This window comes from Dermochelys coriacea, chromosome 2 (assembly GCF_009764565.3).
Source record: "Dermochelys coriacea isolate rDerCor1 chromosome 2, rDerCor1.pri.v4, whole genome shotgun sequence".
Classification (NCBI taxonomy): domain Eukaryota; kingdom Metazoa; phylum Chordata; order Testudines; family Dermochelyidae; genus Dermochelys; species Dermochelys coriacea.
Genome location: NC_050069.1, coordinates 178,874,732 through 178,902,269, shown reverse-complemented (window position 1 = coordinate 178,902,269; position 27,538 = coordinate 178,874,732). Strand labels below are relative to the sequence as shown.

The 27,538-nt window shown below is 37.1% G+C and overlaps 1 protein-coding gene across 1 annotated transcript in view; it reads left to right on the top strand.

The window, feature by feature from the left end:
- The first annotated feature begins 1,579 nt into the window (after positions 1-1,579).
- The window catches only part of POU6F2 (POU class 6 homeobox 2), a 371,816-nt gene continuing 345,857 nt past the window's right edge, over positions 1,580-27,538 (top strand). Inside the window, exon 1 of the mRNA XM_038388395.2 lies at positions 1,580-1,749. Within this exon, the coding sequence (XP_038244323.1) occupies positions 1,645-1,749 (105 nt within the window). The 5' untranslated portion in view covers positions 1,580-1,644. The remainder of the gene's footprint in view (positions 1,750-27,538) is intronic.

The window sequence follows — 27,538 nt, the reverse complement described above, 5'->3', positions numbered from 1 at the left end:
CTACTCAGTAATTTTAAAATAACTGTAGTAGAGGAACTGGAAAATGCAAAATCAAATTGGCACCTCTCTCTCATGTCCCCCACCTTCCACTTTCTCACAAACACTCACTGATATGCTGTTATGTTTTAAGCATTCCTGTTTGTTGGAGTCTTAATTTTAAATCATTAGACTAATTAGACCAGCAAATTCAGCAAAAAGCAGGACCAGAAAATGTGATATTTATACAATTTTCATCTTTCATGATCATATGTGTGTTTTATGACTAAGAAATTTACTTTAGAGATTTCCAAGTGGTTTTCCGTAAAGGCATAAGTGGAATTAGGAATGCTTAGGTCAATATTTACAATATCTTTTGAAAAAGAAAATTATTTACAAAAAACTAGTGATAACTTTGTTTAAACTGGAAAGGGTATGATGCAAATATTAGGTGCAGGTACTGCTTTTTACTCAGACAATTATTCAAAGCCAGCTTGTTTATAGTAGTAAAGTAACTGGAATTTTAGAATGAGGACAAGAAAATGAAGCTAATATTTTGTTGAACAGTAATACTACAAAAACGTATAAGGGCTGTTATTTTAATATATTGCCAGATAGCTGTATTGATCCTCAAAGGGTTAAAGTGCTACGGGTTACATTAATGTCACCCTTCAGCAATCACTGGCCAATAATACATCAGCAATCAATGCTGTGACGTGTTGTTCATAACACTCAGCTTTTGGAGACAAGTGCATGATATATTTTGACAAGAAAGAAAAAAAATAGTCTTGGAAATTCTTGCAAATCTTAACTCAGAAGGGAAGATATATGAAACAAACTGTTTCCATTAGAAAAAAATGGTAATGTTTGCCATCATAAGTAACAACATTTTATGTCAGTTCAGTGGAGCAGTGAATGAACCAAAACTCTGCTAACCTTCAAAATGGAAAGGATTCTGTGAGTAGGATTTACATAGTTTGAATATTTTATATTTTTAGTGCTCATCACAGTTCACACAAACTCATACTTAAATATGTATTTCCAATCAGCAAATGTTCAATGGGTGATGATGGGATACAATGAGGATTATTTTAAGCTTTTAGTTAAGGGCACCAGTTTCACAGCCCCCCCCCCCTTTTTCCCCCCTTCTTCTAGTTTTTACTGATTTCAGACTACTTGTATATGGACATAAGAGGCACAGCAAGACTGTTCATTTTGACAAAAAAGAAACTTAAAGAAATCAGGAAATCAGTCAGCCCACAGAAGAATAACAAGGGGGAAATAAATAAATAAAAAGAGAGAACACAAAGGGTTAAAGTTCTGACCACTGTATCCATACATAAAATGATATCACATTATCTGGAAAGTTTAGGCTTAAAAAGAAAGCATCAGTTCAAAATACCTCTTAGGTTTATTAAATCTTTAGGCTGAAGATTATAGCAAGTGTTTTGTCTTTGGTGAGTAGCTGTTTGTCTCACTTTATTTACTTGGTATTGGGTATTTGTCAATGTCATTTCATATCTGCAGAAAATTCATACGTTATATGGAAGTATGTATGTGTGTGAGTGTGCTGAAGGTCACATGACTATTTCATCCTATTTGGTGGAGCAGCTTGACTTTTTTCCCTTGCTTTTGGTGATGGTTGTGAGTGCAGAAGTTGATTGACAGATGCATGCCAGAAACCCCCATTCTCCTTTTCAAAGACTACATATGATGGATTGCGATCTTTCAGCTCAGCAGGACACAGGGACCATGCAAGCTGTAATTGGTCAGGTATGGAGTCAGCCATTTCTCAACTCCCCTTTTATTTTTTTCACAAGGGTCTAACCATATGATTCATGTAATTCATATTTACAGTACCATCTTTCTATCAAGTATAGTGCTGAAAGTGAGAAAGGCAAAAGACCATATTAATCTAGCCAGGGAATCACTAGTTAAACCTAAAAATGTCATGCTTTGCTTTAATAATCCCAGTTTATAATTTAGTCTGAGCTTTGTCAATATTTATTTATTAATTTACCTTTGTATTTTGTCTAAATATACTGAAGTAGAAGAAGTGAAGAGCAAAAGTATTATGTTTACTAAGCAGTTGCTTCATATTCCTAATGCTATTCATTATTTGTATATTGGCTGTATTTTTATACTAGAGGCTGTGGATTTTTTTGCTTTTACTCCTAACCCAGATAATGTGTGATTGAGCTTGGTAAATGTAGTAGTCTTTGCTGCTGCAGAGGGGCAGCCTGCAAATTAAACACTGTCACAATCTGAAAGGTCCAGGTGGTCTGCTCGTGCTTCCTAATGCAATCCAGCACAACAGCTTTAATAAACAGCTCTATTTAGTTCTCCCTCCCTGTATCCAGGGAAGTGAACTGGTCTGGGGCTGCTGTGATGAAATGCCAGAAGAATATCTCTCTGAGGCCTCACAAGCTGATTTTTAGAGCTTTTCCGTTTTGTCGTCTTTGTCTTCCAAATGGGTCAGTGAGTCCTTCTCTTTCTGTTTTGTGATTTCTGATAAGTCTGTAGTTTTATGTGTGTGTGTTTTTAAATGTTCTGTTTTGAGCTTAACCAGAAGAGAGAAGAATCATTGTCTTTTCATTTGCCTTCAAATAATAACCTGGACTGGTGGTGAAAGAAATTATAGTGTCCTGCTGTATAGGAAGGGCTCTTTCCCTATGAGTGCAATAAGAGTGGGAAGAGGGTGTCTGATTTTTTGCTAACTAAATTTTAAGTATAACTTTCTCATTGAGAGAAAGTAACACTTTCTCATTAACTGTTGACTCATAAATCAGTCTCTGGTAAAGGATATTTATGAACTCTCAAAAGTTTGTTATTTTTTTGCATATGTTTCCAGCATAGTGAACACATGCTGCTAAAGTGATGACATAGTATTTGTATTCCCTGTATGTTAATACAGTGGTGGAAAAACACACATTTTACTATTTTCAACTAAATTACAAAGGACTGAAGTCTCTCAAAGCATATGGTTTATTAATATCATCATATGAAGTAATGCACTTTTAGATGGAAAATGTCAGATACGTAATACCATGTTTACCACAGACTAGTATTGCTTTAAATATTTTAAAAAGAGAGAATACATTTTTTATTAAAAATCCCCCAAACATTAAATAGCTTTCTGTTAGCACTTAAAAAGTGGCACTTTTTTGGCAGTATAAAATTGCCTGAAAAATATGTTTTGGAGAGTGCTAATTACCTTTTTGTGGCAACTTGTTCAGTGTTAAATAAATATATTTTATGGTATTAAAGCAAATGTAACCATAAGGATTTACATATGTACTGTTTACAGGAAATGTAACTTGAAGGCTTGAAGAATCGCAAACCTTGTGATAGCTGCAGTATCCTCATTAATGTAACTTTTTCCATGTATAAGTTAGCTATATTTTATTTAATGCTTGTTATATTTTTGAAAGTGATTTTTGACAGTGGAATGAGTATGAGCATGTTTCTTTTGTGTATAATGTTTAATTTTGCTCAATTAAAAACAAAGTCAGGTGAATGTCTGAAAAAATATTTATAGTGTGGTGTTGTATATCATTTTCCAAAAATCAATAATGAAAGCATGAACTTAAAAGAAAAATACATTTCACAATTTTAGGAACTAACTTTCTTTTTTTGTGTTAATTCAAGAGTATTGTTAATTAAATCACTTATACAGTTTATGTGTGAGTTATAAATGTGTTCCAAGCATTTTTGCATATGTATGTGTGGACATATGTTTATATAGGATGTGTATGTGTATACCTATATATGTCTGTGTACATACTTACAGTATTTTCAAGTCAATTTATTTTAGTTTTCATAAATTCTTCTCTTCAATTTTTTATGAATAGCTACATAAATAGCTAATGCAGAATAAATAGCTAAAAATTTAAAAAAGATTTACCCTTTGATTAGAACTGCTGATATGTATTTTCGGTTTGTAAAATAAAATGCATTTTAAAATTAGGACGCATAAAACAATCATTTTAATTGGCTCGTATTAATGAAAATAGAAATATTGATTTTCCTGTGGGTATAAAAATTCAGCTGATAAAAAGAGAAAATAACTATCAAACGACATGCCCTAGGTTCCCTAAAATCTCTCCAAAATTACATGTACCGTAATAATAATATCCTTTATTACTGATAAATCATAAAGTTATGAATATTCTATACATACCAGTATTTTTAAAAATGATCCTTTCATTTGCTTCCATAATAGTGCTGGAAAAAGTTGTTCTTATGAGTTCTTGTTAACTTTCAAGGACCAAAAATTAAAACTTTAAAGAAATTTTTACCATTAAATCTTTTCATTTTGTAACAATATTTCTCTCTTGCTTTAGGAACCAAATTTTGTTGGTGATGGCAATGGTAGGCATATTATTGCAGTCCTAATCATTATCTAGTAGCTGGGTGTACTGGCTCCCAGAATTGCTTATATACCTTTTCTCTGGATTTTTCCTACCCCAAGCAAGCAATTAAGCAGCCAAGTACTCTGAAGAACAACCTCTTTGCTTAGTGTGTCAAGATCTAGATGCTCATTACTCATTGTGATTTTGATTCATAACTGGTGTGTTTGGAATCAAACCCTGATCTTTGACAGCTACCTTCCTTACATGCTGAACCATAATAGCTGTTTAAAATTATTTTCTTTTATCCTTTTACATGAACATTTAAGTAGATTCCAAACCAGTTTTCCCCCTTTACCCTGAGACTGGTTACTAACTGTATCATCATCTAATTAATTAAGCTGTATCTTTCTACCTTGTGTGTTCACTAAATCTTTACTGCACCTTCTTTTATTTTTTTATTTTTTGTTGCAGATCTGAGCTTGTGAGTGACAGGTTAGTTCATCAGCATTACAGCCCTCTTGTTTTTGTCTCGTCTCATGCAGACAGGTCACTGTGTCCAATCACCCTTCTGGCTTTGCTGTCCCCAGGGGAACCAAGGCCAGCCTGCCATCTTGATCCAGAGGCCTGAGGGCCCAGGCTGGCTGCATATTTGTGTTCACTGGTTTTTGGAAATATAGTAGAACCGAGGGATAAATTAAAATTGAAATTAGATGGTAATAAAAACAAATGAAGTAAATTAGTAAAAAGTAAAAATCTTCTTCAAAAAAGGCAAGAACTTGTCAATATTATACTTGTCAGTATGTTTGAGTTGCCTTTCTTAACATCAGCCATGTTTATATATTTCAGTTATATCCTCCCATATGGTCTCATAATCTAACAAATGCTGTATATCCAAGAGTAAACACATGCTCTTTTTCCATAGAGAGTTTGGCTCCAAAGACCAGTTTATGAGATTGATGTCTCATACATTGTACAGCATAGCTGGATCCTCTTCAGTTTTTACTTTGTTTGTTTGTTTGTTTGTTTGTTATAATTATTTTAAGCAGTGGGATACCTTGGAAAAGAAGTCACTCATTTCAGTGACTTACTGGTCACTTTTTACAAGATTGATCTAAATGTCCAAATTAGTGGGGTTTTTTTTAAGACTGATTAATGCATTTGCAGCAAGCTAATTTTTAACCAGTGAAGAGAATATCTAATTTGGCTTGAACATTCATTAAACAATTCCTTGAATACTCCTACAGAGAATCTTTTGCTGTTCAAATGCACATTCCTATTTCTAATCTGAAGGACACATAAAACTTTATTCTTTTAACTAAAAGAACCTTATACATTTAAGCATTCTAAACTTTATATTAAATACATTTTAGGAATAAACCCTTTTTCTACATTTTGGGCCATTCTTGTTCTCTCTGGCAAAATTAGTCTCATTGCGGTGAGTAGGACTACTTGCATGAGTAAGGTATTTGACCCACTGTCTATTTACAGAACTACTGTGGAGAGAGACATCATTGTCCTATATGGCTACCAACAGTTGAATTCTGTCATTGGAGAGAGCAAGTGAGATGCATATGGACAGGTAGACATTAAATCTTGTTTTCAGTAGTGCTAAAAACAATGTAAACAGAAAGAATCATGTCTAAAAACATATTTTTAATATTTATGTACACCCTGGTACTCTGATAATGAAGCATTCCATCTCCACAGAAACACACTCTTTTATATGCTCTCCAGTACAGTGTTTCCATAAGAATTATTATTGTAAGGAGATGGAGGAATGTGGCTGTAATATTTTACAATATAAATATTTGTTGTAGAGGAGTTTGGATCTAGTTAATTTAATATATGTAAATTCTTTGGTCTTAGTCCTGGATTCCAGCAAAAGAATGCATTTCACTGTTGACTTTTCCTTTTACAGTGCAAAAGATGGATTTTTATCAATTTCTTTCATGTTTAAAATTATTTTCCTGCTTTCACACCAAAATCAGCTTTTAATTGATATCAGCCCTCTAAAAATGTTCCTTATCAGTATTTTTTGTTTTCATAGTGCATTTCTTTTTGTCTCCTTTTCATCTTGTGTTGCATTGTCTAGCCTATTACTTGGTGGTTGAACCCATTTATGAAGTCAAATGTTTAAAGAGCAGTGATTTAAAGTGCACACATATTCACCATTATTTGAACCATAAAGAAAAACAATGCACAGGATATGACCCTTAAATTGCTGGACGTGCTACAATCCTTCAGTTGTGTAGATGTCTATCTTCTTGCAACGCATTTACATTTAAGTACCTTTGCTATGGTTCCTTGATTCTAGCCTGATAAACTGAATACCAGTCTGGGCCACTTTTCCTATGTATAGTACATGGAAGTGACTGCGTTGAGCCTCTTATCTTACACTGACCTGTAGCTGTAACAAGGCTTTTATTTTTTGCCTCTGATCTGGACTGAAACTCAAATGGAAGAAATAAAAGACAGTTGAAGACAAATGTATATAGCTTTTTCTTGTGCTGGTGAATTACTTCTCTTAGTGGTGCCTGTTTGTGACACCTCTTATTATGCTATAATTACAACAACAGCTGTTTTGCTGTGTCAGTTCTGGGGGGGTCTCACTCCGTGTGGCCTTGATTTGGCTTAAGCATGTGCATAAGTCTCATTGAAGTCGATGGGAATTCAGCATATACTTTAAGTTTAAAATGTACTTAAGTGCCCTGCTAAATTGGGACCCAAATCCTTACTCAAGCAAGTATTCCTTAGTTGTTCAAGTAGTTCTATACAACACTGAACTCAATGGGACTACTCGCAAGAATAACAGTATGCAGGATCAGGCCCTGGCTGCCTATTTAAACTGTCATTGCTCATAAATTCAGGGAAGTCTGATTTAAATGCCGGCTAAATAATTACAGTACACACTGTTGTATAATTAGAGTTGACTATTAGGATAAAAGAGAGTAATTTAAGGCTCTTGAATATTTTTATTTTTCATGAATGTCAGGACTACAGGTAAATGGACCATAGCTTCAGGCTTTTTGTTTTATCGCTGGCTTTGAAACCTTTCTGATATGTAGGACTATGTCTTCAAAAGAGAGAGATTAGCTGTTGATATTTACTACTGATTCTCTGTTGACTGGTAGTGCTGTTGCATAGGAGAGTTTAATCTAACTGTGGGATCAAAAGAAAATTTTGAAGATCAAGAGACTGTTCTAAATTCCTAGCTATTTTGAAAGTGACGGGGGGGGGGGGAAGCTTTATACCAAAGCACTCTCTTCTGTCCAATGGTATAAATGAATTTTCTTAAACAATGTAAAATAAAGATCATAGTTATTGCAAATGGATATTTCCACTATTAAAGATATATGTACTGTTCATGTCTTTTATACAATTTCTTGGCAAAATTAAGTCCTGAACCTGCAAGCCCTTAGGCACAGTCTTAATTTTACTCTCAGGAGTAAACCCATTGATTCCATCAGGACTACTCATGGGCTTGGAGTTAAGCATATGCGTGTTTGGAAGGTTGGGGCCTTACAGCCAGACATTGCAAACCCTTACTGACAGTAGTCCATAGTCACAGCAATAGTACCATTGCTGCGCTGCAGTCTGTTGCTCATGTGAGAAAGGATTTACTCTGAAGTCTTGCTCCTGTTAATATCAATGATAGTTTTTCTTTCACTTCACTAAAGCGATTTACAGCCAGTTTGGAAGTAAAAAGTCTTGATCCTGCAAATTTGTATCACTTGAGTCATGTGAGATTAGTTCTGTTGACCATACTTAGACTACTTGCCTGATACTGTCTACTTGTAACTGCGGTACTGGGCCCTAAGCTAGGCGTAGCTCACAGACATCAAGGGGTATTCCAAAGAAAAACAGGTCTTTAAGCAAAAGGAAAAAAATGTTAAAAACAAACCACATAATATTTCACTCACTGTTCCATCAAGTAAATTTTGTTTTACAAATTTCAAACATTTTCAGGTATCTCATGCTCGTATGTTTAGGAGACACAGTCGAGCTCTGTAATGGCACTTCCAAAACGGAAGTATAACAAGGGCAGAAATAATAGGACAAAAATGATTTTTAGTAACCCCGTGCTATGGAAACAAGAGTTTCATTTAAGAGACAATAACAGAGCATGAGCCTTTTATAAGCAGATTAAGTAAACTGGTGATAATATGATGCAAAACAGCTGTGGTTAAACATATTACAGTAGATAATTAATGACATTTGAATAATATCCATTTTACTGAATTGTTTACTTCTCCAACTGCATTTCTGTTTATTGGGCCAGCTTTTGAGTTAAAAGCTAAGTCAGCTTTAGTTAGGCTTTAGTCAGGCCATACTCACACTGAAGTAAATAGGAGTTTTACTGGAACTAAAATCTAAATATGAACTTGAGGATTTAGCCCATGTTTGGAAGATATATTATTGAAAAAATACCAGATGGGCTAAGACTACAATATTTATGATTCGTTCTTTGTTTCAGAGTGTGGCCTCAGTCTTGTTCTCATTGTCCAAAAATCCCAGGGTCCTCATTTGGAGCCAAATCAAGCCTATTATTGTTTACCCATAATATGATGCAGATGCTATTGGGCTCAATTTTCTTATACAGCTCACAGTAGAGAATTTTGCCTGAGTGCATACCAAACCCTAACTGTAAAAGGTGGGTAAAGATGTAAACAACATTGATATTTGTTTAAAAGAAATGTTTCCTTTAAACAAGTAAGTAGTAAATAAAATACAGTAATGATTCTTATGTAGTTCTTGGTATTGGACCAAACCCTGAAAAGTGTCGAATACTTGCATAACACCTGCAGTTCCCATTCATTTCAGTAGGAGTTGCTGTTGTTCAGCAGAGACCAAATCCTGAAAGTACTGAAAGTTCCTTAGTCCCTTTCTCAGCATAATCAGGCCTTAAAATCACAGTAGGGGAAGTTTTCATTTATTTTTTTATTTTGATACTAAGTGATAAAGAGGAGTGGCTAGTACTGGTATATTAAACTAGTCTAGGGAAACACAACCACTGTAGGATTCCTTGCCAAATGTTTTACCTTCTCAGCATGTCCATCCTACTCTGTGTACAAAACGTGCTTCGCATTCATCAGATGGATTATACAAGCAGAAATAATATCTGCAAACAAGATTCCTTCAGTCCTTTGGAGTAAAGGTTAAAAGTTGTGGCAAATGTAAAAATGGCTTCTAACATGGATGAATAAAGCAGAGAACATCAAACTCATTTCACTTAGTGTCGTTCATGATGATTTATCATTATAGTCAGGGCAAACTGTGGTCTCAGAGCTGAAACAATTTTATCCATTTAAAAAAAAACCAGAATGTTCCAGCTTGGTTCTTATATCCTTAGGGTTGCAATATTGAATTCAGAATCAGGAAACTTAATCTTGCAGCCAGATTTGACAAGATGCTGGTTGAATAGTAGGCAGAAATGATGGTTTGTGGGGTGTAATGCCCAAGGTCAGACATGAAAAAAGGTAACAGGGTTTTTCCACCAGGTTTGAATGCTGTATTTACCTATCCTTTACCCCACCAAAAAAGGCAAAAATTTCTTTGTGAACAAAACAATGAGCAATGTTCAAAGGTTTCAGATCCAAGCTGAAGATATAAAGTCAGCACTCTTTAAAACAAGTATATGAGGAGAGTAATTGCTCAGAACATTAAGTTGGCTATTTCTTTTTGATGTTACTTATGTAGGTGCTGATCCTGCATACACTTAAGCATGTATATAATTCACACAAATAGTCCCAATGACATCAGGAGGCTGCTCGCATGAGTAAAGCTACACATGTGCTTAAGTGTAGGCAGGATTGAGGCCTTGGAGCCAAATTGGCTTCAATAGAATTTGCACACAAACTGGGGGCACAAATTGGCCCTCAAACACAATGTAATTCAGCATATTAGGGTTTTGGGTAGTTTGTGAAAATGGATACATTATATCTGAAATCTAAGAGAAGTAATTTATGTTTTGGTTCCAAAAAATATAATATCTAGATTTTGAGTGGCCAAATTAAAAATAAATTATAAGATTCGAATTTCTTCCCTGCAAACATTGTTTTCAATTTACTATTAAACTCACAATGGATTCTGAGAAAAGGAGAAATTGAAGGTAGTTCCAGAATTAGGGAATTAGCATTGCTTTATAATACACTTCAACTAACAGCTGGTACAAACACTATGTTCTCTTCTGTTCAGGTTCTGATACTGTGTGCATCACCGAGGTTATGAGATCTCAGTGTTTACATTCTGTAATCTAGTGTTTTCTAAACCCTTAAATCATCATTTATTTATTTAAAAGGTTATATCCAGCAATGGATTGTATTGTGAAGCACACTTGGTCTCTTTCGTGAAGGACACCATAGAAATGCATGCTGCTGTTGTTGTAGTATTTCTTTATTTCTTTCTTTTTACAAAGCACACAATATTTTATTAAATTAAAAAGTGCATAGAGTGTGTTGAGAAGAGAATTTGTAGACTTACTATGCATCTTCATGTCATTCACTACAGAAATTATTGTAAGTTTATTAGGCTATGTACATAGATTTCTACTCTGACATTTAATAAACACCAAAAGACATCTGCAAGGGTATTTTTTTCCTTTCCCAAGAGAAAATAAAAAAAAATTAAAGACAATTTTCTTTAAAAAGCGTATGATGGAAGTATATTCTAAGGGTCTGTCTCTGATCTCAATTTTGCTGATATAAATAAGGAGTAACTCCATTGAAGTCAATTGAGTTACACTGGTACAAACATGACCATCATCAGTCTCTAAACTAATAGGGTAAAATTCTGGAGTCCTTACTCATGAATTGTCTGCAAGGTTCATCAGTGCTCAGTTCAGGGGTGTGTCTTCCCAAGTTCATTTTAACATTAGAGGGTACTTTTAGTGAGCACCAGCTCAGTACATGGACCAGTTAATGCACTTCCAAAATCACACCCCTGTCGTGTGCATTTCCCCTCTGCGTAGACAAACCCTCAGGCAAATCTCCCACTGAAGCCACTGATTGATTATAGACTGTACGATGAGGAGTACTTGTGGCACCTTAGAGACTAACAAATTTATTAGAACATAAGCTTTCGTGAGTTACAGCTCACTTCATCGGATGCATGCATCCGATGAAGTGAGCTGTAGCTCACGAAAGCTTATGCTTTAATAAATTTGTTAGTCTCTAAGGTGCCACAAGTACTCCTTTTCTTTTTGCGAATACAGACTAACACGGCTGCTACTCTGAAGACTGTACGATATGACCCACGAACAGCCCAGCAAGAACCACCACCAAACAGGATGATGGGAGATCAGAAGGGAAGACCTTGTGCTATACCACTTAATTGATGTTAATTTTAGCAGATTAATAATTCTCAATCAAATGCATTATGATTTTAAAACTAGTATGTTTTTGAGCTACCTTCTCAACAGATTGCAATGGCTTAATTGATTACATTTTTTAACCCACAGGATTCAGTGTCGTTTCCCAAGACAACGGACAAAGGTCTAGTTTCTCAGTGCATTATTTTGTTAGTACTCCCGGATGTTAATGTCAATAAGAAACATTTTAAAATTCAGACAAAAATTGGAAAGATATTGAAGTAGCTATTTTTTTAGGTTTGCTGTTGTCTTTAAACTTTTAAAAGCTTCCTATATATCCTTCTTTCTCCCTCATGATAAACCTCTTTCCAGCAGACCTGGCTCCCTCTGGAACTGTTCAATGCTGCTCCTTGTATGAGGCTTAAGGGTTTCTACAGCATGCTATGAAAATCTCTCTTTGGCTTTTTGAGTACACTGCCTCCACAGTGCTCATGTTCTCTGACAGCCTGAGAGAAAATAATAGGCATGTAGCACCACCTAGTATTAAGGTTGCCTGACACTTCCCATTATAAGAGCCTGCTTTCAGTTGCTTATAACTTTGCCAAATTTTAACTGCTTGCGTTGAAGAATTACATGCTAAGTATCTGCCACAAGCTGAATTATTTTGGAAAATGTCAAGAACAAGACTTGGGAAAAATACATTGTTTTGCCCATATTAAAAAATTCTGGTGACCTTTTCTTTAAACAGTATGCCCCCATACTTTGGAGCAGGGACTTGATAATTGGCAGAGCGGTGTCCTTTTGTCAGGGGTGTATCTTTTGCCTATCATAATCCACCAAAATTTGGCCAAGTTATAAACCTTTGAAAAATGGACTTTGTACATGCTCAGCAGAGACTTCTTAGATTTACCAGCTAAATTCCACGAACATTCCATCCACACTGAACATGCTCCACCCCAAGATTGAGACTCCAGCCCACTACTTGTACTACTTCCCTGTGAAACATTAATTCAGCCCCTTTCTGTGTGTGCCTTCTCATACATGCTTTAATTACATGTTCACATAATATATTCCCTCTGGACCCTGCCTTATGCTTTAATTACATGTTCACATAATATTTTCCCACTGGACCCTGCTTTATTCCTTCTTTGGGGATGAATCAGGGTTGTATAGTTAAGAAGGCTGTTGTGTGTAGAACCCCTGCTTCACTGGTCGCAGAAGTTGAAAGGTGTATAGTAAATGAGGACATGCATTGCAGAAAGAGAAAGAAGAGTCTTATGGTTAAGACAGTTGAATACTGCCCTGGAGTGCTGGATTCTATCTGTGTCTGTGCCCCAGGGTTTTTATGGGATACTGGGAAAGTCACTTAAATCACACTTTTCACAGGTGGTCACTAATTGGGTGTTCCTCATTTTCTGGATGCCTGATATGAGTCCATGAGGCCTGAATTGCAGAAGTGCAGAATGCTCACAACTGCAACTAAAGTCAGTGGCAGCTTTGTTTTAAAATCAGGTCCTAGATGTCTCAAGTTGGGCATCCAGCCTTAAGCTCTCTGTGCATCAGAACTCAATCTGCAAATCTGAATAAGAATACCCCTTCGTCTCACTGGGATGTTGTCAAGGTTCCTTCTCCACTCTGAACTCTAGGGTACAGATGTGGGGACCTGCATGAAAAACCTCCTAAGCTTATTTTTACCAGCTTAGGTTAAAACTTCCCCAAGGGACAAACTATTTTACCTTTTGCCCCTCGACATTATTGCTGCCACCACCAAAGCATCTAACAAATATATAACAGGGAAAGAGCCCGCTTGGAAACGTCTTTCCCCCCAGAATCCTCCCAAACCCTACACCCCCTTTCCTGGGGAAGGCTTGATAAAAATCCTCACCAATTTGCATAGGTGAACACAGACCCAAACCCTTGGATCTTAAGAACAATGAAAAAGCAATCAGGTTCTTAAAAGAAGAATTTTAATTGAAGAAAAAGTAAAAGAATCACCTCTGTAAAATCAGGATGGTAAATACCTTACAGAGTAATCAGATTCAAAACATAGAGAATCCCTCTAGGCAAAACCTTAAGTTACAAAAAGACACAAAAACAGGAATATACATTCCATTTAGCACAACTTATTTTATCAGCCATTTAAACAAAACAGAATCTAACGCATATCTAACTAGATTGCTTATTAACCCTTTACTGGAGTTCTGACCTGCATTCCTGCTCTAGTCCCAACAAAGGCAACACACAAACAGAGAGAACCTTTGTTTTTTCCTCCCCTCCCCCAGCTTTAAAAGTATCTTGTCTCCTCATTGGTCATTTTGGTCAGGTGCCAGCGAGGTTATCTTAGCTTCTTAACCCTTTACAGGTGAAAGGGTTTTTCCTCTGGCCAGGAGGGATTTAAAGGTGTTTACTCTTCCCTTTATACTTTTGACAGATGTTCTGAAAATTAATTTATTAATATTTGTGAAGCGCTCAGATACTAGTGTTGAGAGCCACAGAAAAGACCCTGGTTCAGAGCACAGTTTGAATAGTGTGCAACAAACAAGATATGTGGCTATATGTTGAACAGTGGGGAGAAAACAAAATATTGAATCACTGTGGATTATAGGAGCACTGTCCTTTGTGTGAACTGAATGAAACAGGGCTCCTTTGGAAGGCTGCATAGGTAACCGTAAAGGTAGCATTTCAGTAGTTTTTTATGTTTAATAATTAGAGAAAGAGAGAGTATTGCATTGTATCAGTTGTTTTTAAATCACTCTCAAATGTATTTGTTAGATATTCTGGTTTTGCTACAGTGGTTGACCTTAAAACTTTTCCACTTTTGCCTAAGATAAATAAATAAGGTTCCTCCAGTATTTGCCAACATTCGGGTAACTCACTGTATTTTATCTGTCTTCTAATATGATCCCTTACCATGGTATCAAAGGCAACTGGGGAGTTTTTAAGGGTGACCATTGTATAAGTAACAGTCATTAAAAGTAATAGTCATTACTCAGTCCTTCCTCAGCAAAACTTTCATCTATTTCAATAGGAGTTGGCATGAGTAATGATTGATGGTCTGATTCTTCACTGCCTTGGACCTTTGCATAATTATTTACATCTTAGCAAAATGTTAGGGTTTCAGGACCAGGTCCTTTATTTTTCCAAGTATAGTATCTAGAGCTTTGTGTTCACTGAACACTGCTCCTTACCTTCAAAGTAAAAAGATTCAGATTCTATAGAGAATTATCATTTTCATTGATTTTTACAGATATAATTGCTGCTTTCAGCAGCACAAACCCACTTTTATTCTGACACTCTACCAATTTCCACTTTCTTGGGGGTAATTTTCTGAGAAACATACTTAGCTCTCTCCACCCAATATTCACAATTGCAATTGTAATGTAAACATAACTTTGTAGGAATATGTCATGATACTGAGCGGGAACTGGGAACAGAATATTAGCATGAACTGCTTAGTTGTGTGTATGTTGGTGGGGGGAAGATGCGTGGAGAGGGAAGGGGGTAATTGTCTGAAAGGGAACGTGAAGAGGACAGCATAAAGACAGGCTGAGAGTTGTCCCATAAAGACAGGGAGGGAAGATGAGGAGTGATTGGAAGGAGGGGAGCGTGTGAGAATTGTACCTTGACTAGAACTGGGAATTTTGAAGATTAATTTTTTTAAAGAAATACAGTCTTCTATCAGTTTATTACAGCATATTAGTAATGGGTTAAAAACAGATGGTGGCCTGGCATAGGCTGGGGCAAATTGGGACTAATAATCAAGATTAGGCTGGTTGAAGGGCTGGATGAGACTACAGTAGGGGAAAATGGGCTAGGGATTATAAAAGCACATACCTGTTATATCCTTTCCCTGCATCTTTGTCTGTTCAGTGTCAGTGTTAGTCTCTAAGCTTGGGGACCTGTCTGAACGAGTGTCTCCAAAGCACCTAACATACTTGTTGGTGCTATGTAAAAAATAATAGCTAACAGAAATGCAGGTGTAAAATCAGAACCTGCTCCTGATATCTTACCATTCTTAACCAAAATTTTGCAAAAAACCTCTAATGGCTGTGAGTGTCAAATGTTAATCTCTTAAATTCCTTTATTCTGCATTAATTGAGGATAGAGGGAAATGGGAGTTCAGGTGGCAGCGAATCCGGGATGCTACCATTTAAAATATTATTGATTTTATATAACTTATGACTATAAAGCAATCCTTAAAGGTGACTTATTTCCAGAGTTGTTCTGTTAGCAAAGGTGAAGCTGGCTGTGCTGCTGATCCCCTCCTGCTGTGACTTAATGAGTCTTTTGGAATTGCTTTAGTAAAAGACACTTTTGTGTTAGTATTGTTCAACCAGCCTTCGCTTGGTGAGAGCCATTTTAGGTGTTCACTACACTGGCATGGCCCTCAGTGAGATTGGAAAGATGAAATATTTTTCCTGGCCACCCACTTGTGCGTCCCTCAAAAAATGATCTGGGGAAGGTGAAAAAAGAACTTTCGTGATTTGTTTAACCATACTGTGTTTTACTTAAGATAATTAATATCTCTTTGGTTTCTCACCATGAATACAAGGTGGATTGTTAAAAAAGTGATTCACGTGATTCACATAGACTTCACATAGATTCACATAAACTAGATGTCCTTTTAAGGTTCGTATCACTGTATTATTTATGTGCTGCAGGCTCAGGTCTCTACTCGCATGCACAGATGCAGCCACCATAGATGTCAAAGGCATTGAAAACCATGTATATGGAGACAAAATTGAGCCCTTTATGCTTTGTACTCACCATATTGCATTGGACTTCACTATTCTAACCCTTTTGAAACTGGGAACTTGTGTCACATACTGCTACCATCATATTCAGAGCTAACATTAGATTATGGGCCAAGTCCCAGTCCCATTGAAATCAGTGGCAAAGCTCCTGTTGATTTTAATGGGACCAGGATTTGGACCTATATGTTTATTCATTGACATGTTCATTCAGTAATCTGCAGACTCAAACATGATGATGGGATCATTTAAATCCTGAAGAGTTCAGCAGAAAGGAGGCTATCAGTTCTGTCTTCCCCTGTAAATATTTGTAAAGCCCAGATTGTGCAGTGATCTTCATGTGGCTGCAGGCAGGGGTCCACTCATGCAGAGTTTATTGCAAAATTGGGGCCTACCATGATTCCCGTATTTGGGGATTAACTGTAACAATCTAATGCCACAACTAACACTAAGAAATTTAAAAGATTAACTCTTGAAGTATATACATTATCATACTCGCTGGGCTTTTAAGAGCTATTTTGTAACATACTATCTTAAATTCAGTGTATCTGTTAGCTAATTATGATATACAGTGGAAACATGAGATAATGATAAAAATATATCTAATATTTTGAAAGAAGTGATAGAGAGGGAGAGAAGATGAGATGGGTTTTAATTTTGCAGCTAAGGGCCTTGGTGATAGAGATATTCCTACCATGATTTAAAATAATAAATGCTGGACAAGACGTGTGCCCCATGAAAATAAAGTTAAAGTTGTGATGTTTGAAGAAAAGAAATGATAATTGATTCTGGAGTGCCAGCGGTGTGCTTGGCACAGTCATAAATAAGGACAGTCACAGTCTCTGTCCCAAAGATTTGACTGTTTTATGGCCAAACTCTGCCACCATTACCAGAGTGAACTCTTCTCTGGGACTAGTTCCCTAAATTGGATACACAAAATAAAGGTCAGAAACATGATAAATGTATAAATGGTTCAACAAGGTGTATTTTGGGGGAGAGGGTGGTATCTATCTTTCCACTGAAGTATTTAGAGGCTTCACTGAAGACTTGATTTTCAAGGATGGATTTGAATAGGGGATGGAGGTCTTTTAGAGTAAAAGGGGAGATTGTACCACAGATGAAACAGTAGTTTATATAATTGTATTTAAAAGGATAAGCAAAAAATGAAATTACTGTACCACGTTGTACTAGAATGTAGTCTTTGTCTTTTTATTTTCTCAACAGCATCATGAAGACTTTGAAATAAAAAAGGAATGATGATGAAAGGCAGGGTTTTTAAAAGCACTTAGCACTGGCCTAACTGTTCCCACTGATGTCAATTGTAAAATTCCCATTGACTTCAATAGGAGCAGAATTAGGCAAATATTGATTGCTGTTGAAAATCCCATCCATAATTTACTGAGTTGTATCAAGTAGTTTGCATCACAGTACAGTCAACATGGCTGGATTCTGAAGAGATGGTCTATACGATCTGTTAATTTAACCATTTACCATTATTTGTAGAGCAGAGTCTCATTTTTAGATCCTCTGAATAACTATATAAACCTTTTATGTAATGTTTTCCATCTTTTAAATGTATTTATATATTCCAGAGTGATTTTACAAACATAACCTACAAGGATCATTTCATCCACCACTGAGGTGAAACAATGCAAACGTTTAACAGCACACAGCAATTTTACATAACAGTTTGGCACAAGAAGTGAGGACTATCTTCTCCAACTGCAACTTCCCATGGAGTTTAAGCAGATTGTGACCATTTCAGCTTTGAATTTGCCAGGAGAGGAAGGCTAGCGGCGCTATTTTTGCAATCCAGATGGGGGTTCCTTTGCACTTTGAAAGGCAAAAAAAGAAAATGTTTCTGCAAGTCCAATTTCCATGAATTATTTTTTACCATATTTCTTATGTAAACAGTGGCTCACAAATCCATTATTGTTTATATGTATTAAGTAATTTTGCTAGCATTTTTATTTGTCTGAAAATATGGTGAAATAGCTCACCCTGCTGCATTCACAAATCATGGGAGAAGAAAGAGGAGCCAATATTGCGGTATAAAGTGGCATGTAAATCTTCTAATGTACTATATTTTTTAAAAAATAGAACCTTCACTTATTCAAATCATGCAGTTACATGTAAAAAGAAATGCATGATAAACCACACATTACAAATTTAACAGACATAGTCTGACATTCAGTGTTGCTAATCATGCAAAAACTTTGGCCCCAAATACAGAGCCTTGCCCTGAACACAGTCAAGGCCACTATAAATACTAAAGACCTAATCCAAAACTGTTTAAGTCAATGGGAAGGTTCAATGGATTTTAGATGAGGTCGAAGGTAATTAATTAATTAGTATTTTAGCAATAGCTGCCTGTTGTATTCACAAATTACCTGTGCCATTTCTGAGAGACTCAACTGTTTCCTGAGAGTCCCTGAATGTTTTAAAAAAGTCCAGATTTCACCTAGTTAGAAATAATGTATTGTTCTTTTTAAACAAATGTGAACTGACTGCATTACATGTATGACAGAATAAAACACCACCTTGCTGCCTAAAAGGACACCATACTGGAAATTTACTTCTATAAATATAATACAGTGCATTTATCCAAATCTAATGGGCTGTCAAGCTGAAAACTAAGGTAAGCCTTTCCCTAAGGCTCTGAACTAAGGGTAATCCTGGCCTCATTGAAGTCAATGGGAATTTTGTCATTGACTTAGTGGTGCCTGAATTTCACCCAAAGAATCTACCGTGGGAACTAGTGTAGAAACTCTGTGATATCGGGGGATTCTTCAGGGATCTGGTCTAGTGGATCCCAATGTACGATTGAAGCCATAGAGAACTTTACATCTTCAAAGAGCTGTATATTAACTCATCCCAATGGCATACCATGAAGAAGATGACTTTTTAAGATATACTCATAACTTGTGGTGTAAGGAACTTCAATTCCCAAAGAATGCATCTTTTCTCTTGTCCCCTTTCACTTTTTTATGTTGTAGCAGCTATGTTTTACAGCCATATTCTACATCAGCTGTGGCACTAATACTCCCATACTGTCTTACTGTTTAATAGAGCTGGAACCAGTATATAAATTAATTATTTTTAAATATTTACATTTTCTTGAAATATTTGTATGTTAGGATCTAGTGACATTGAAAAGTTACTACTACCGCAAAGGAGTAGACAAAAATGCTGACTCTTCCATTGGAGAAACATGGGTTGACTTTAAATAGATTTGAGTTACCATATTGAAAGGCTTTAGAGGTTGCTATATAATATCCTTCTCAAGACTGGATCCCAATAGCATCTTCTATTAACATTTTTCAGATGTCTTCATCTAATGCCATGGTTTATGCTAGGAATCTTGGGAAGAGGGGAATTCTATGATTCATTCCAACTTTCTACAGGGCTTGTGGACACTGCTTAGATAAGTACCATTACTCCTCTACTCCCAGCCCCAGTTCAAGTCCTGTTTCAGATACCAATGAAAATGTTCCCTGGCCAAGTTACTGCAATTTGTGGTAGGGGATTCCTGGGAAACATCCTGTAAAACTCAAGGCTGCAGTTCTGGTTTCTGTCTCCATCCTTATTGCTGTTTAACAGGTCAGAATCTCATAACATTGCACAAACCTAGCATTTGAATGACTGTATATTGTATTCCTCACACATTCTTGTCAACTGCTCGAAATGGCCCACCTTGATTATCACTACAAAAGGTTCCCCCCACCCCCTCCCGGCTCTCCTGCTGGTAATAGCTCACCTTAAGTGATCACTCTCATTACAGTGTGTATGATAACACCTATTGTTTCATGTTCTCTATGTATATAAATCTCCCCACTGTATTTTCCACTGAATGCATCCATGAAGTGAGCTGTAGCTCACTAAAGCTTATGCTCAAATAAATTTGTTAGTCTCTAAGGTGCCACAAGTACTCCTTTTCTTTTTCCTCTATCCTTGAGAATAGAGTTCTCCCTGTTTTTCATAAGTGCCCAACTGAGACCTGACTTTCAGAATGTGATGAGTGCCCCACCTCCAGAACTCAGTCTTTAAAGAGTCTGGAGTTGGGCACTCAAATTTAAGCTCCCCAAATTACCAGCCACTTTTCAAAGTCTTGGCCCTAGAGTAGGAACTGATGAGCTAGTTTCCAAAATTTTACCCAAAGAAATGGAAAATACCAGCAAATTCAGTAGGACAGGACTGAACATCTGGGTTGTACTCAGACACCCTCCACCCCACCCCCATTTTTGAGAGCTCTGCAGTAAATAGAGTACTGAAGGCATACACAGCACATTTTCCAGAAAGTTTGTTTGCTTTTATCAGTCACCAGCAGCGGATGCTATTATATATTTTACTGTTCATTCTTTTAGGCAAAGCTGCAGTGTGAAATTGAAGGTGTTGATTTTCTGATGCGGGGTTCGCTGGGATGTGTAATGATGTCATAACAAGTACACTGAGGACAAAAATAACATATTTAAAGGTAGAGATGGTGAACATTTTTTTTAGCCATAGTTTATCAATTTAATAAATTTCTTCACAGCAGGAAAAGGAAGGGCAAAATACTAATTAAAGTGATCCATAATTTTCTTCAAGTTTTCAGGTATTGTCTCTCCCTGGTGAAGTTATTGTGCGAGTTTCTCAGTTTTTCCATAGCCTATTTAAAATATATTGATTTTGTGTAATTGCAAACAATTCTTAGACCCTAGTCATAATCAGGTTAGAAACAGCTGAACAATATGTCAAAATCTGTATTCTTAATTATTGAAGGTGAAACTTATCCCTGTGCAGTGGGACCTATGTACCACTTACGTCCCTCTTAAGTGTTATTTTGAGGGCTTAAATGGGACTCAAATTGTTCATAGGCTTTGTGCTAGTTCTTTGCACAGGATTGGATTTCACTTCATGTCCTTTAATGGACAGTGTGTTTTGTGTCTGATATCTAAATGTGCTGCATAGCAAAGGAGTACTGTACTGACTATGTACATGTTTATTTCTTAGATGACAATGTGATTACATGTGCTCAGTATGTTGTTTTTATATATCAATCGCATGTAAAGTGGTAATCAGATGTCTTTAAATGTTAGCATAAATTTCAGCAGCTGAAATGTCTAGCTTGAGTCTGTCACCTACATGTTGCATTGTGGATTTTAAAAAATGGTGCTTTTTATAAAAAGATCTCAAAACATCTATGTGTAATTTAAGAAAGAAAAGGCTTTGGCATGTGCGAAACTTGCTTCTTACTTTGAGAAGGAATTAATTGAACTCTCAAATGTCAGTTTGACACAATTATCAAACATATTGCCAGATCATGAACAATACTGTCAAGTGACAGACTAGTCTGTAGGGTACTCCCTCCCCCAAAGAAAAGCCCTCAAAACCATGGGTTGAATAAATATTTTGTGTTTTCTGTCTCATATCAGGAGTGTTTTGAAGTGTGGGTGGCAATTTGACAACAAGCATCTCACAGCCAGATGATGTTCTATAAATATGAGACAAAAAGCAGAGAGAATGTTGGGTGATTTTCAGAGTGTTTTGTAAATGAGAATAATTATTGTACAGAGAATAGTGCTTCAAACCCACATTGTGGTTCATTTAAATACAGTAGTCCAGGAGTGTGGCAGATGCTAAGACCCTGTAAAGGAGTGCATGGCTTTTTTGTTCTAGTTCTGGATTGTGGTGCTAAAACCCTGCATTAAAAATTTAGGGTAATCACTGTTGAGTCAAAGTGGTAGATGGGTATATTTAGCTCCAGCTAGGATGTAAAGTGGGTAAGAGATGGCCTACAGAGGAAATCTTAGGAGCTGCCAGGCTCAGGGAAGTAGTACTTTAGGCTGAGATTTGTGTTGTGTTATTGCTTTGGAGAAGCCAAAACCTAGGAGGCTTTTGAAGTTGGTTTAGCAGCTGTAGAGATTAATTCAAGCAGATACGGCTCAACTGGGGAGGAGATAAAATGGAGCCTGGTTGGGGCCACCCATCTTCCCCAGCACTCCTGGATCCAAAATTGGGGGGGGGGGGCAGTCCTATCTCTCAGGGGATGTTAGGACCCATGTAGTTCTATCCTTCCCCATTGCAGGGGAGAAACTGCAGGGAGGAGAGAGCAAAGACTGAAGCTGGCACAGCAGATGCAGACAGCAGATGAAGTAGGGACAAAGGAACACAGTGATGATGTCATCAGACTGCTTTCTTGCAGTTTTCACTCCGAATATTCTCTCCTGTGATGACTGGCTGTTTGCTCCAACCACTCATGCCTCTTCGCTCATGGTCTCCAATGCCCTTCACCCGGCTTACCATCTAGAAAATCCCCTCCTACCATAGCAACATACCAAACCAAAAATAAAACATGTCATTTGCTGCTATCACATTGTTTGCTCTGCTTGAGGTAGGGATGGGACTTGGTCTGTTAACATATGGTGATGTCTGTTGAATAGTTGCTTCACTGTTAGGAATAACAAGGAATTTATTATAAATAATAAATGCACAGTCATATCATGTTGAGTTACTAGATCTCTCAAGCAAGGTAGGGTTGTGCCTCATCAGTACTATCCGTGGACTGGAAACTTCTAAGGAAAGCCCAAGAGCTGCAGGAAGTGATGAAAGTTAATTTGCACTCTTCACATCAAGTCAACATTGAGCTGAGATACCAGAATGGTACTATGTTATGCTGTGCTGATGGTGGTGCTGTTTTCAGGGGACATAGAAAACTGAAATTCTGATCATTTGTGGTCATTTTAAGAACTCGTGGACTCTTTCTTAACAGACAAGATGGTGAATTTTTAATTTGAGTAATTATGTTCTTAACTAAATTCTCCCTGTAGTTTTAATTATTTTCACTTCCTTTCTTAAACTCTTTTGACGTTTATCATAAAACAGTGCTACTTTTCCACCCTTGAAATGGTTGGTTTGATACAAGATGGGTGAATCTCAGAAACAGGTTGGCAAGAGACTGACTTGCTGGTCAGGGTTATCAAAGATTATGGCTGGAGTCAGTGTTCTGTGACTTCAGTAGCTACTACTAAAGTCTGGAATCCATTGGAATGGAAACCACTGTATGATATTGCTATAGAGATTGTAGTCCTGTACACCTGAGCAAAATTGATGTAAAAATGCTCCTATTCTGAACTGGTAACACATTACCCCTGTTTGCCTAGATGTAAATGACTATAGGAGGTGCAATGCAGTGGAGAATCGGGCCTCTGTCATTAATTATATCTCTTATTTTTTAAAAATCAAGTTTTGTTTATAGTACATGAAAGTTTTTAAGCATTTAGTAAAGAAATTTCCTGGGGTTTATTCTGTAACTACTATGGGGTGTCTTGTGAATAGGCCACATAGCGAAGATAAGGCATTCTGTCCTGACTGAGGTTACTTATGGTTTCTACAGGAAACTAGATACTTGTGTTGTAGAGCACTGAGATAACAGTGTAGGGTTATTAAAAAAGCAAAACTTTCTGCTCTCATCCTCATCTTCTATTTTATCCCATGCTAAAATGGAAATGTGAACTGACTGTGCCCAAGGGACCCATCTAGGTAAGTCAGTGCTGGCGTAAAGCCAGAAAAATAGCATCACATTTCCATGCAGGGTCATAGAATCTGACTTCCTGTCATAGGAGGTCCAACAAATATTGTAGCACATTTAAATTGGTAGGGTTACAGTTAAAATGTTTAATTATTGAAGTGATACCTAATCAGCTGTATATTGCTAAGGGCTTTATATCACTATAACCTAATTTACAGCATTCAGTGCAGTGATATATTAATCAGAATAACTGGTGACTTTCTGATATTATGCACTAGTACTAAGGGAGGGTGAGATATTGCCCTGCTTTTGAAGCTCCCTGTTAATCCACAGAACGGGTGGTAACATAGATGCCTACAGATCACCATGCCCAGCCTGTGCAGTTAAAGGATTAAAAATGAAATCTCAAGTTTTATTTCACCGTGAACTTTTCCCCTACAGATGCTAATTGTTCTAAATGAAGAAAGAAAAGCAGTTTTTATATTATCAGTCGAAACATATATATATCTAAGATGCCCTCCAGAAGATTTGCTTCCTTGCCTGAAAATGCCTGATTAATGTTACATGCTTAAAATACATTGTTGGGTGCGGTCTGTGCAGACACCACATAGACCCTCCCCCACCTCTCTTGATTTTTGTGCTCTGATGGTTTTCCATCTTTGTCTGCGACAGATGAGATTCAAGGTGAGAGAGAGAGAACAAATCCTGTAAGGTAATTCTGTCACTCACCTCATCTTCATAATCTTTCCTTAGTTTCCTCTGTCTTCTAACCCTGGTATTGATCGTGTCATAGGCTACAGCAGACCAAAGCAGGGGGCTGAAAACCTTTCCAAACAGCAGTTGCCAGTCTGCCTGTTGCAGCTTGAAGAAGAAAAGCATGCTGTGAAAACAATCAGTGCATTTGCTTTAGATCTAAGTGATTCCAACTAGGTCGATGCTTCATGCTGATGTGTTGAAAACATTTAAAAAATTTCTCGGAGTCGATTTCAACTGAAACATTTCAGCGTGTGTCTGACTGTCTGAAGTTGTTATTTCTCACTAATGTAGCAGACAACTGTTTTCCACCATAGCACAAATCAGTAGGGAAACTAGGCCTTTTGTCTAGATGGATTTTATTTTGAATGTTATTGTGAGAGTGGAAATTACTTGCCCAGTTTCACTTTTATACACTAAAGCTACTGTACATTGACCCTAGGGTAGTAGTCTTTTATTCCGTGAAGAGAAAAAGAGGTAGTCACAGTTTTACTATGTGTAAATGGGAGAATAGCTTCACTGCATTGCCTTTTATCCCTGCATATACATTTTCATTCAGAGGTAGACTTGACCATTCATAAAAACATCAGAAGTGTATTATTTTCTTTAAAGCACATCATGCCTGCATTCAGAAATAATTGGCCAGATTCTCTCACAGTTTGGGATCAAACAGCAAATGAGGCATTGCTAAAAAGAGCGATCCTCACGCAAATTAACATTTATTTATTCTCCAAGAGTGGGAAGAACACAGGACAACATTTAATTATAACAGGTTGTTGCACAATTAGTGTCTAAACGGCAGGAAAAAAATCATGAAGAAACAATCCGCTGCAGCAAGCCCCAATCTTGCATCCTTTGCACTCCCAGAACACCCTGTGGAGTCTGTAGGAAGTTTGAATATGCAAAACAATACAGAACTGGGCTCTTAAGTTTTGTTTCTTTAATGGGCTCCATGGGAGCAGATCAGTAGAACTCCAGCACAGGTTCTGTTTCATCACACCTCAGTGCACTCTCCTGTCATTTAATTTGCCTCCCTTCCAAAAACTTATTCTTCTCTGAGCCTATTGTTCTTTTTTGGGATATCCTGTTTTGTTTGTTTGCTTTTAAATTATTATAATTTCCCCACCAGTAGTGAAAGCTCCCAAGTGTTGTTGCCATCTTTGCTACTCACTGTCACACCACACAAAGAACATTATTGTGTTTCAACAGGAAATAGCAAGCAAATACCTACCTTGATGTATTTTATTGAGTGTCAGGATGCCATTGGAAAGGGATGTTCTGAAAACTAGATTTTTTGTGTTCAAAGAAAATGAAGAAACAAACCAAAAATGCTGTACTTGTATCTGGAGTGAGTGGTATTTCCTTCCTCTCTGAATCTACTTTCCAGATGCAAAATTAATTTGGTCCTTAATGTACCTGGTGCTAATGGATTTCATACTTCAGCACATATATTACTGAGCATTGTGCAATTGCCAAAAGTTGTCATTTAAGTCGCTTTAGTTTGCCAACTGTATTAGTTCAAAACAGTAAAACAAGTGAAGCCAATGTAAGTGAAGGTGAATTGAAGTGTCATCTTCTTGGCATAATTTCATTAATTTTACAAATAAACTCTGTGGGTCTGCTGTAGAAATTCTAGTGCACTTACATATTCAACCAAGAGCCTATTTTGTAAATAATTTTTGTACTTAATTTGCGTATTTGGGTTGTCAGGTTGCTTTGTTCGTGCATTTTCCCCCAGAGCAGTGGACAGAGTCTAAAGAAAAGATAACTGTAGGATTATCTTAAGAAGCTTATGCTGGCTCATGAGCAAAGAGTAGCTAACTAAGAATTTTCTGCAGTGATCCCATATGGATATTGGGAAAATATCCTTCTTTGCCCATAGATGTACTCGATCCTGGAGACTTTCTTCATGAGAGTTGTTTAGTTGAATTCAATGGGAGTACCTGAGTGAGGTTTTTTTAGGCTCAAGCTCTTAATGGTTTAGATAAAGCTCTTTGTGGTCTAAATGAGCAGCTCTCCACTCCTATTGACTTGGGTCCTGATTCTAAGCGGTGTTGAACATTGCTAACATCATATTAAAGTAAACAGAAGTTGAGGGTGTTCGGCACATGTCATGAATTGGATTAATTGAGTCACTTTAGTATGACTTAGTACTTCAAAGGATCAGGCACTGTTTCTGGTCCTAGTCCACTGGTGCCAGTACCCTAACCCGGGAAAAATTAATTTTGGTCTTGAAAGATGCTGAGCATTTATTGCAATATCAGCGGGAGTTGAGGGTGCCCAGCACCTTACAGGATTGAGCTGTTCCACAATAGCTTGGAAAAATGAAACCCCATCAATATAAAAGTCCTTTCTAAAGCACTCCTTACCTCAACAGTGACAAAAGGAACAGATGGTCAAACTGCTAAGGAAAGGCATGGAGCACGAGCAGCAGGCAGTAATTGCAGCTGAGATCCAGCTTTACAAATCCCTTCTTACTTTACAGAGATGATATTTGCATGGAAACTGGTGCCTGCGCCATTGCAGCAGGCAGTGATCTTTACAGAAAGGGCCCCAGGACAAAATGTGCTTTGTTACATAATTCTAAAAGGTATAGTTGTTCGCAAGTCAGAAGGGAAGCTTGCTGGGAACTGGCAATAGAACATATTTGCTGTTACTTGGCCTGATCCAAAGCACATTGAAGTCAACAGGAGATGGTTCAGGGAGACTCTAGACTGGAGGGGTCATTGGTGTCATCTTGCAGAGTAACCAGGCAGGTGGAAGCCAGGGGGAGATCACTGTGCTAGGGTCAGGGCTCTGAACCAAAGGTGCACAGCACAGAAGCACCCAGGATTACAGGCAGGTGGTGACACAACCCCTTACTGATCTGAGTGAACCCCCCATAGTCTTG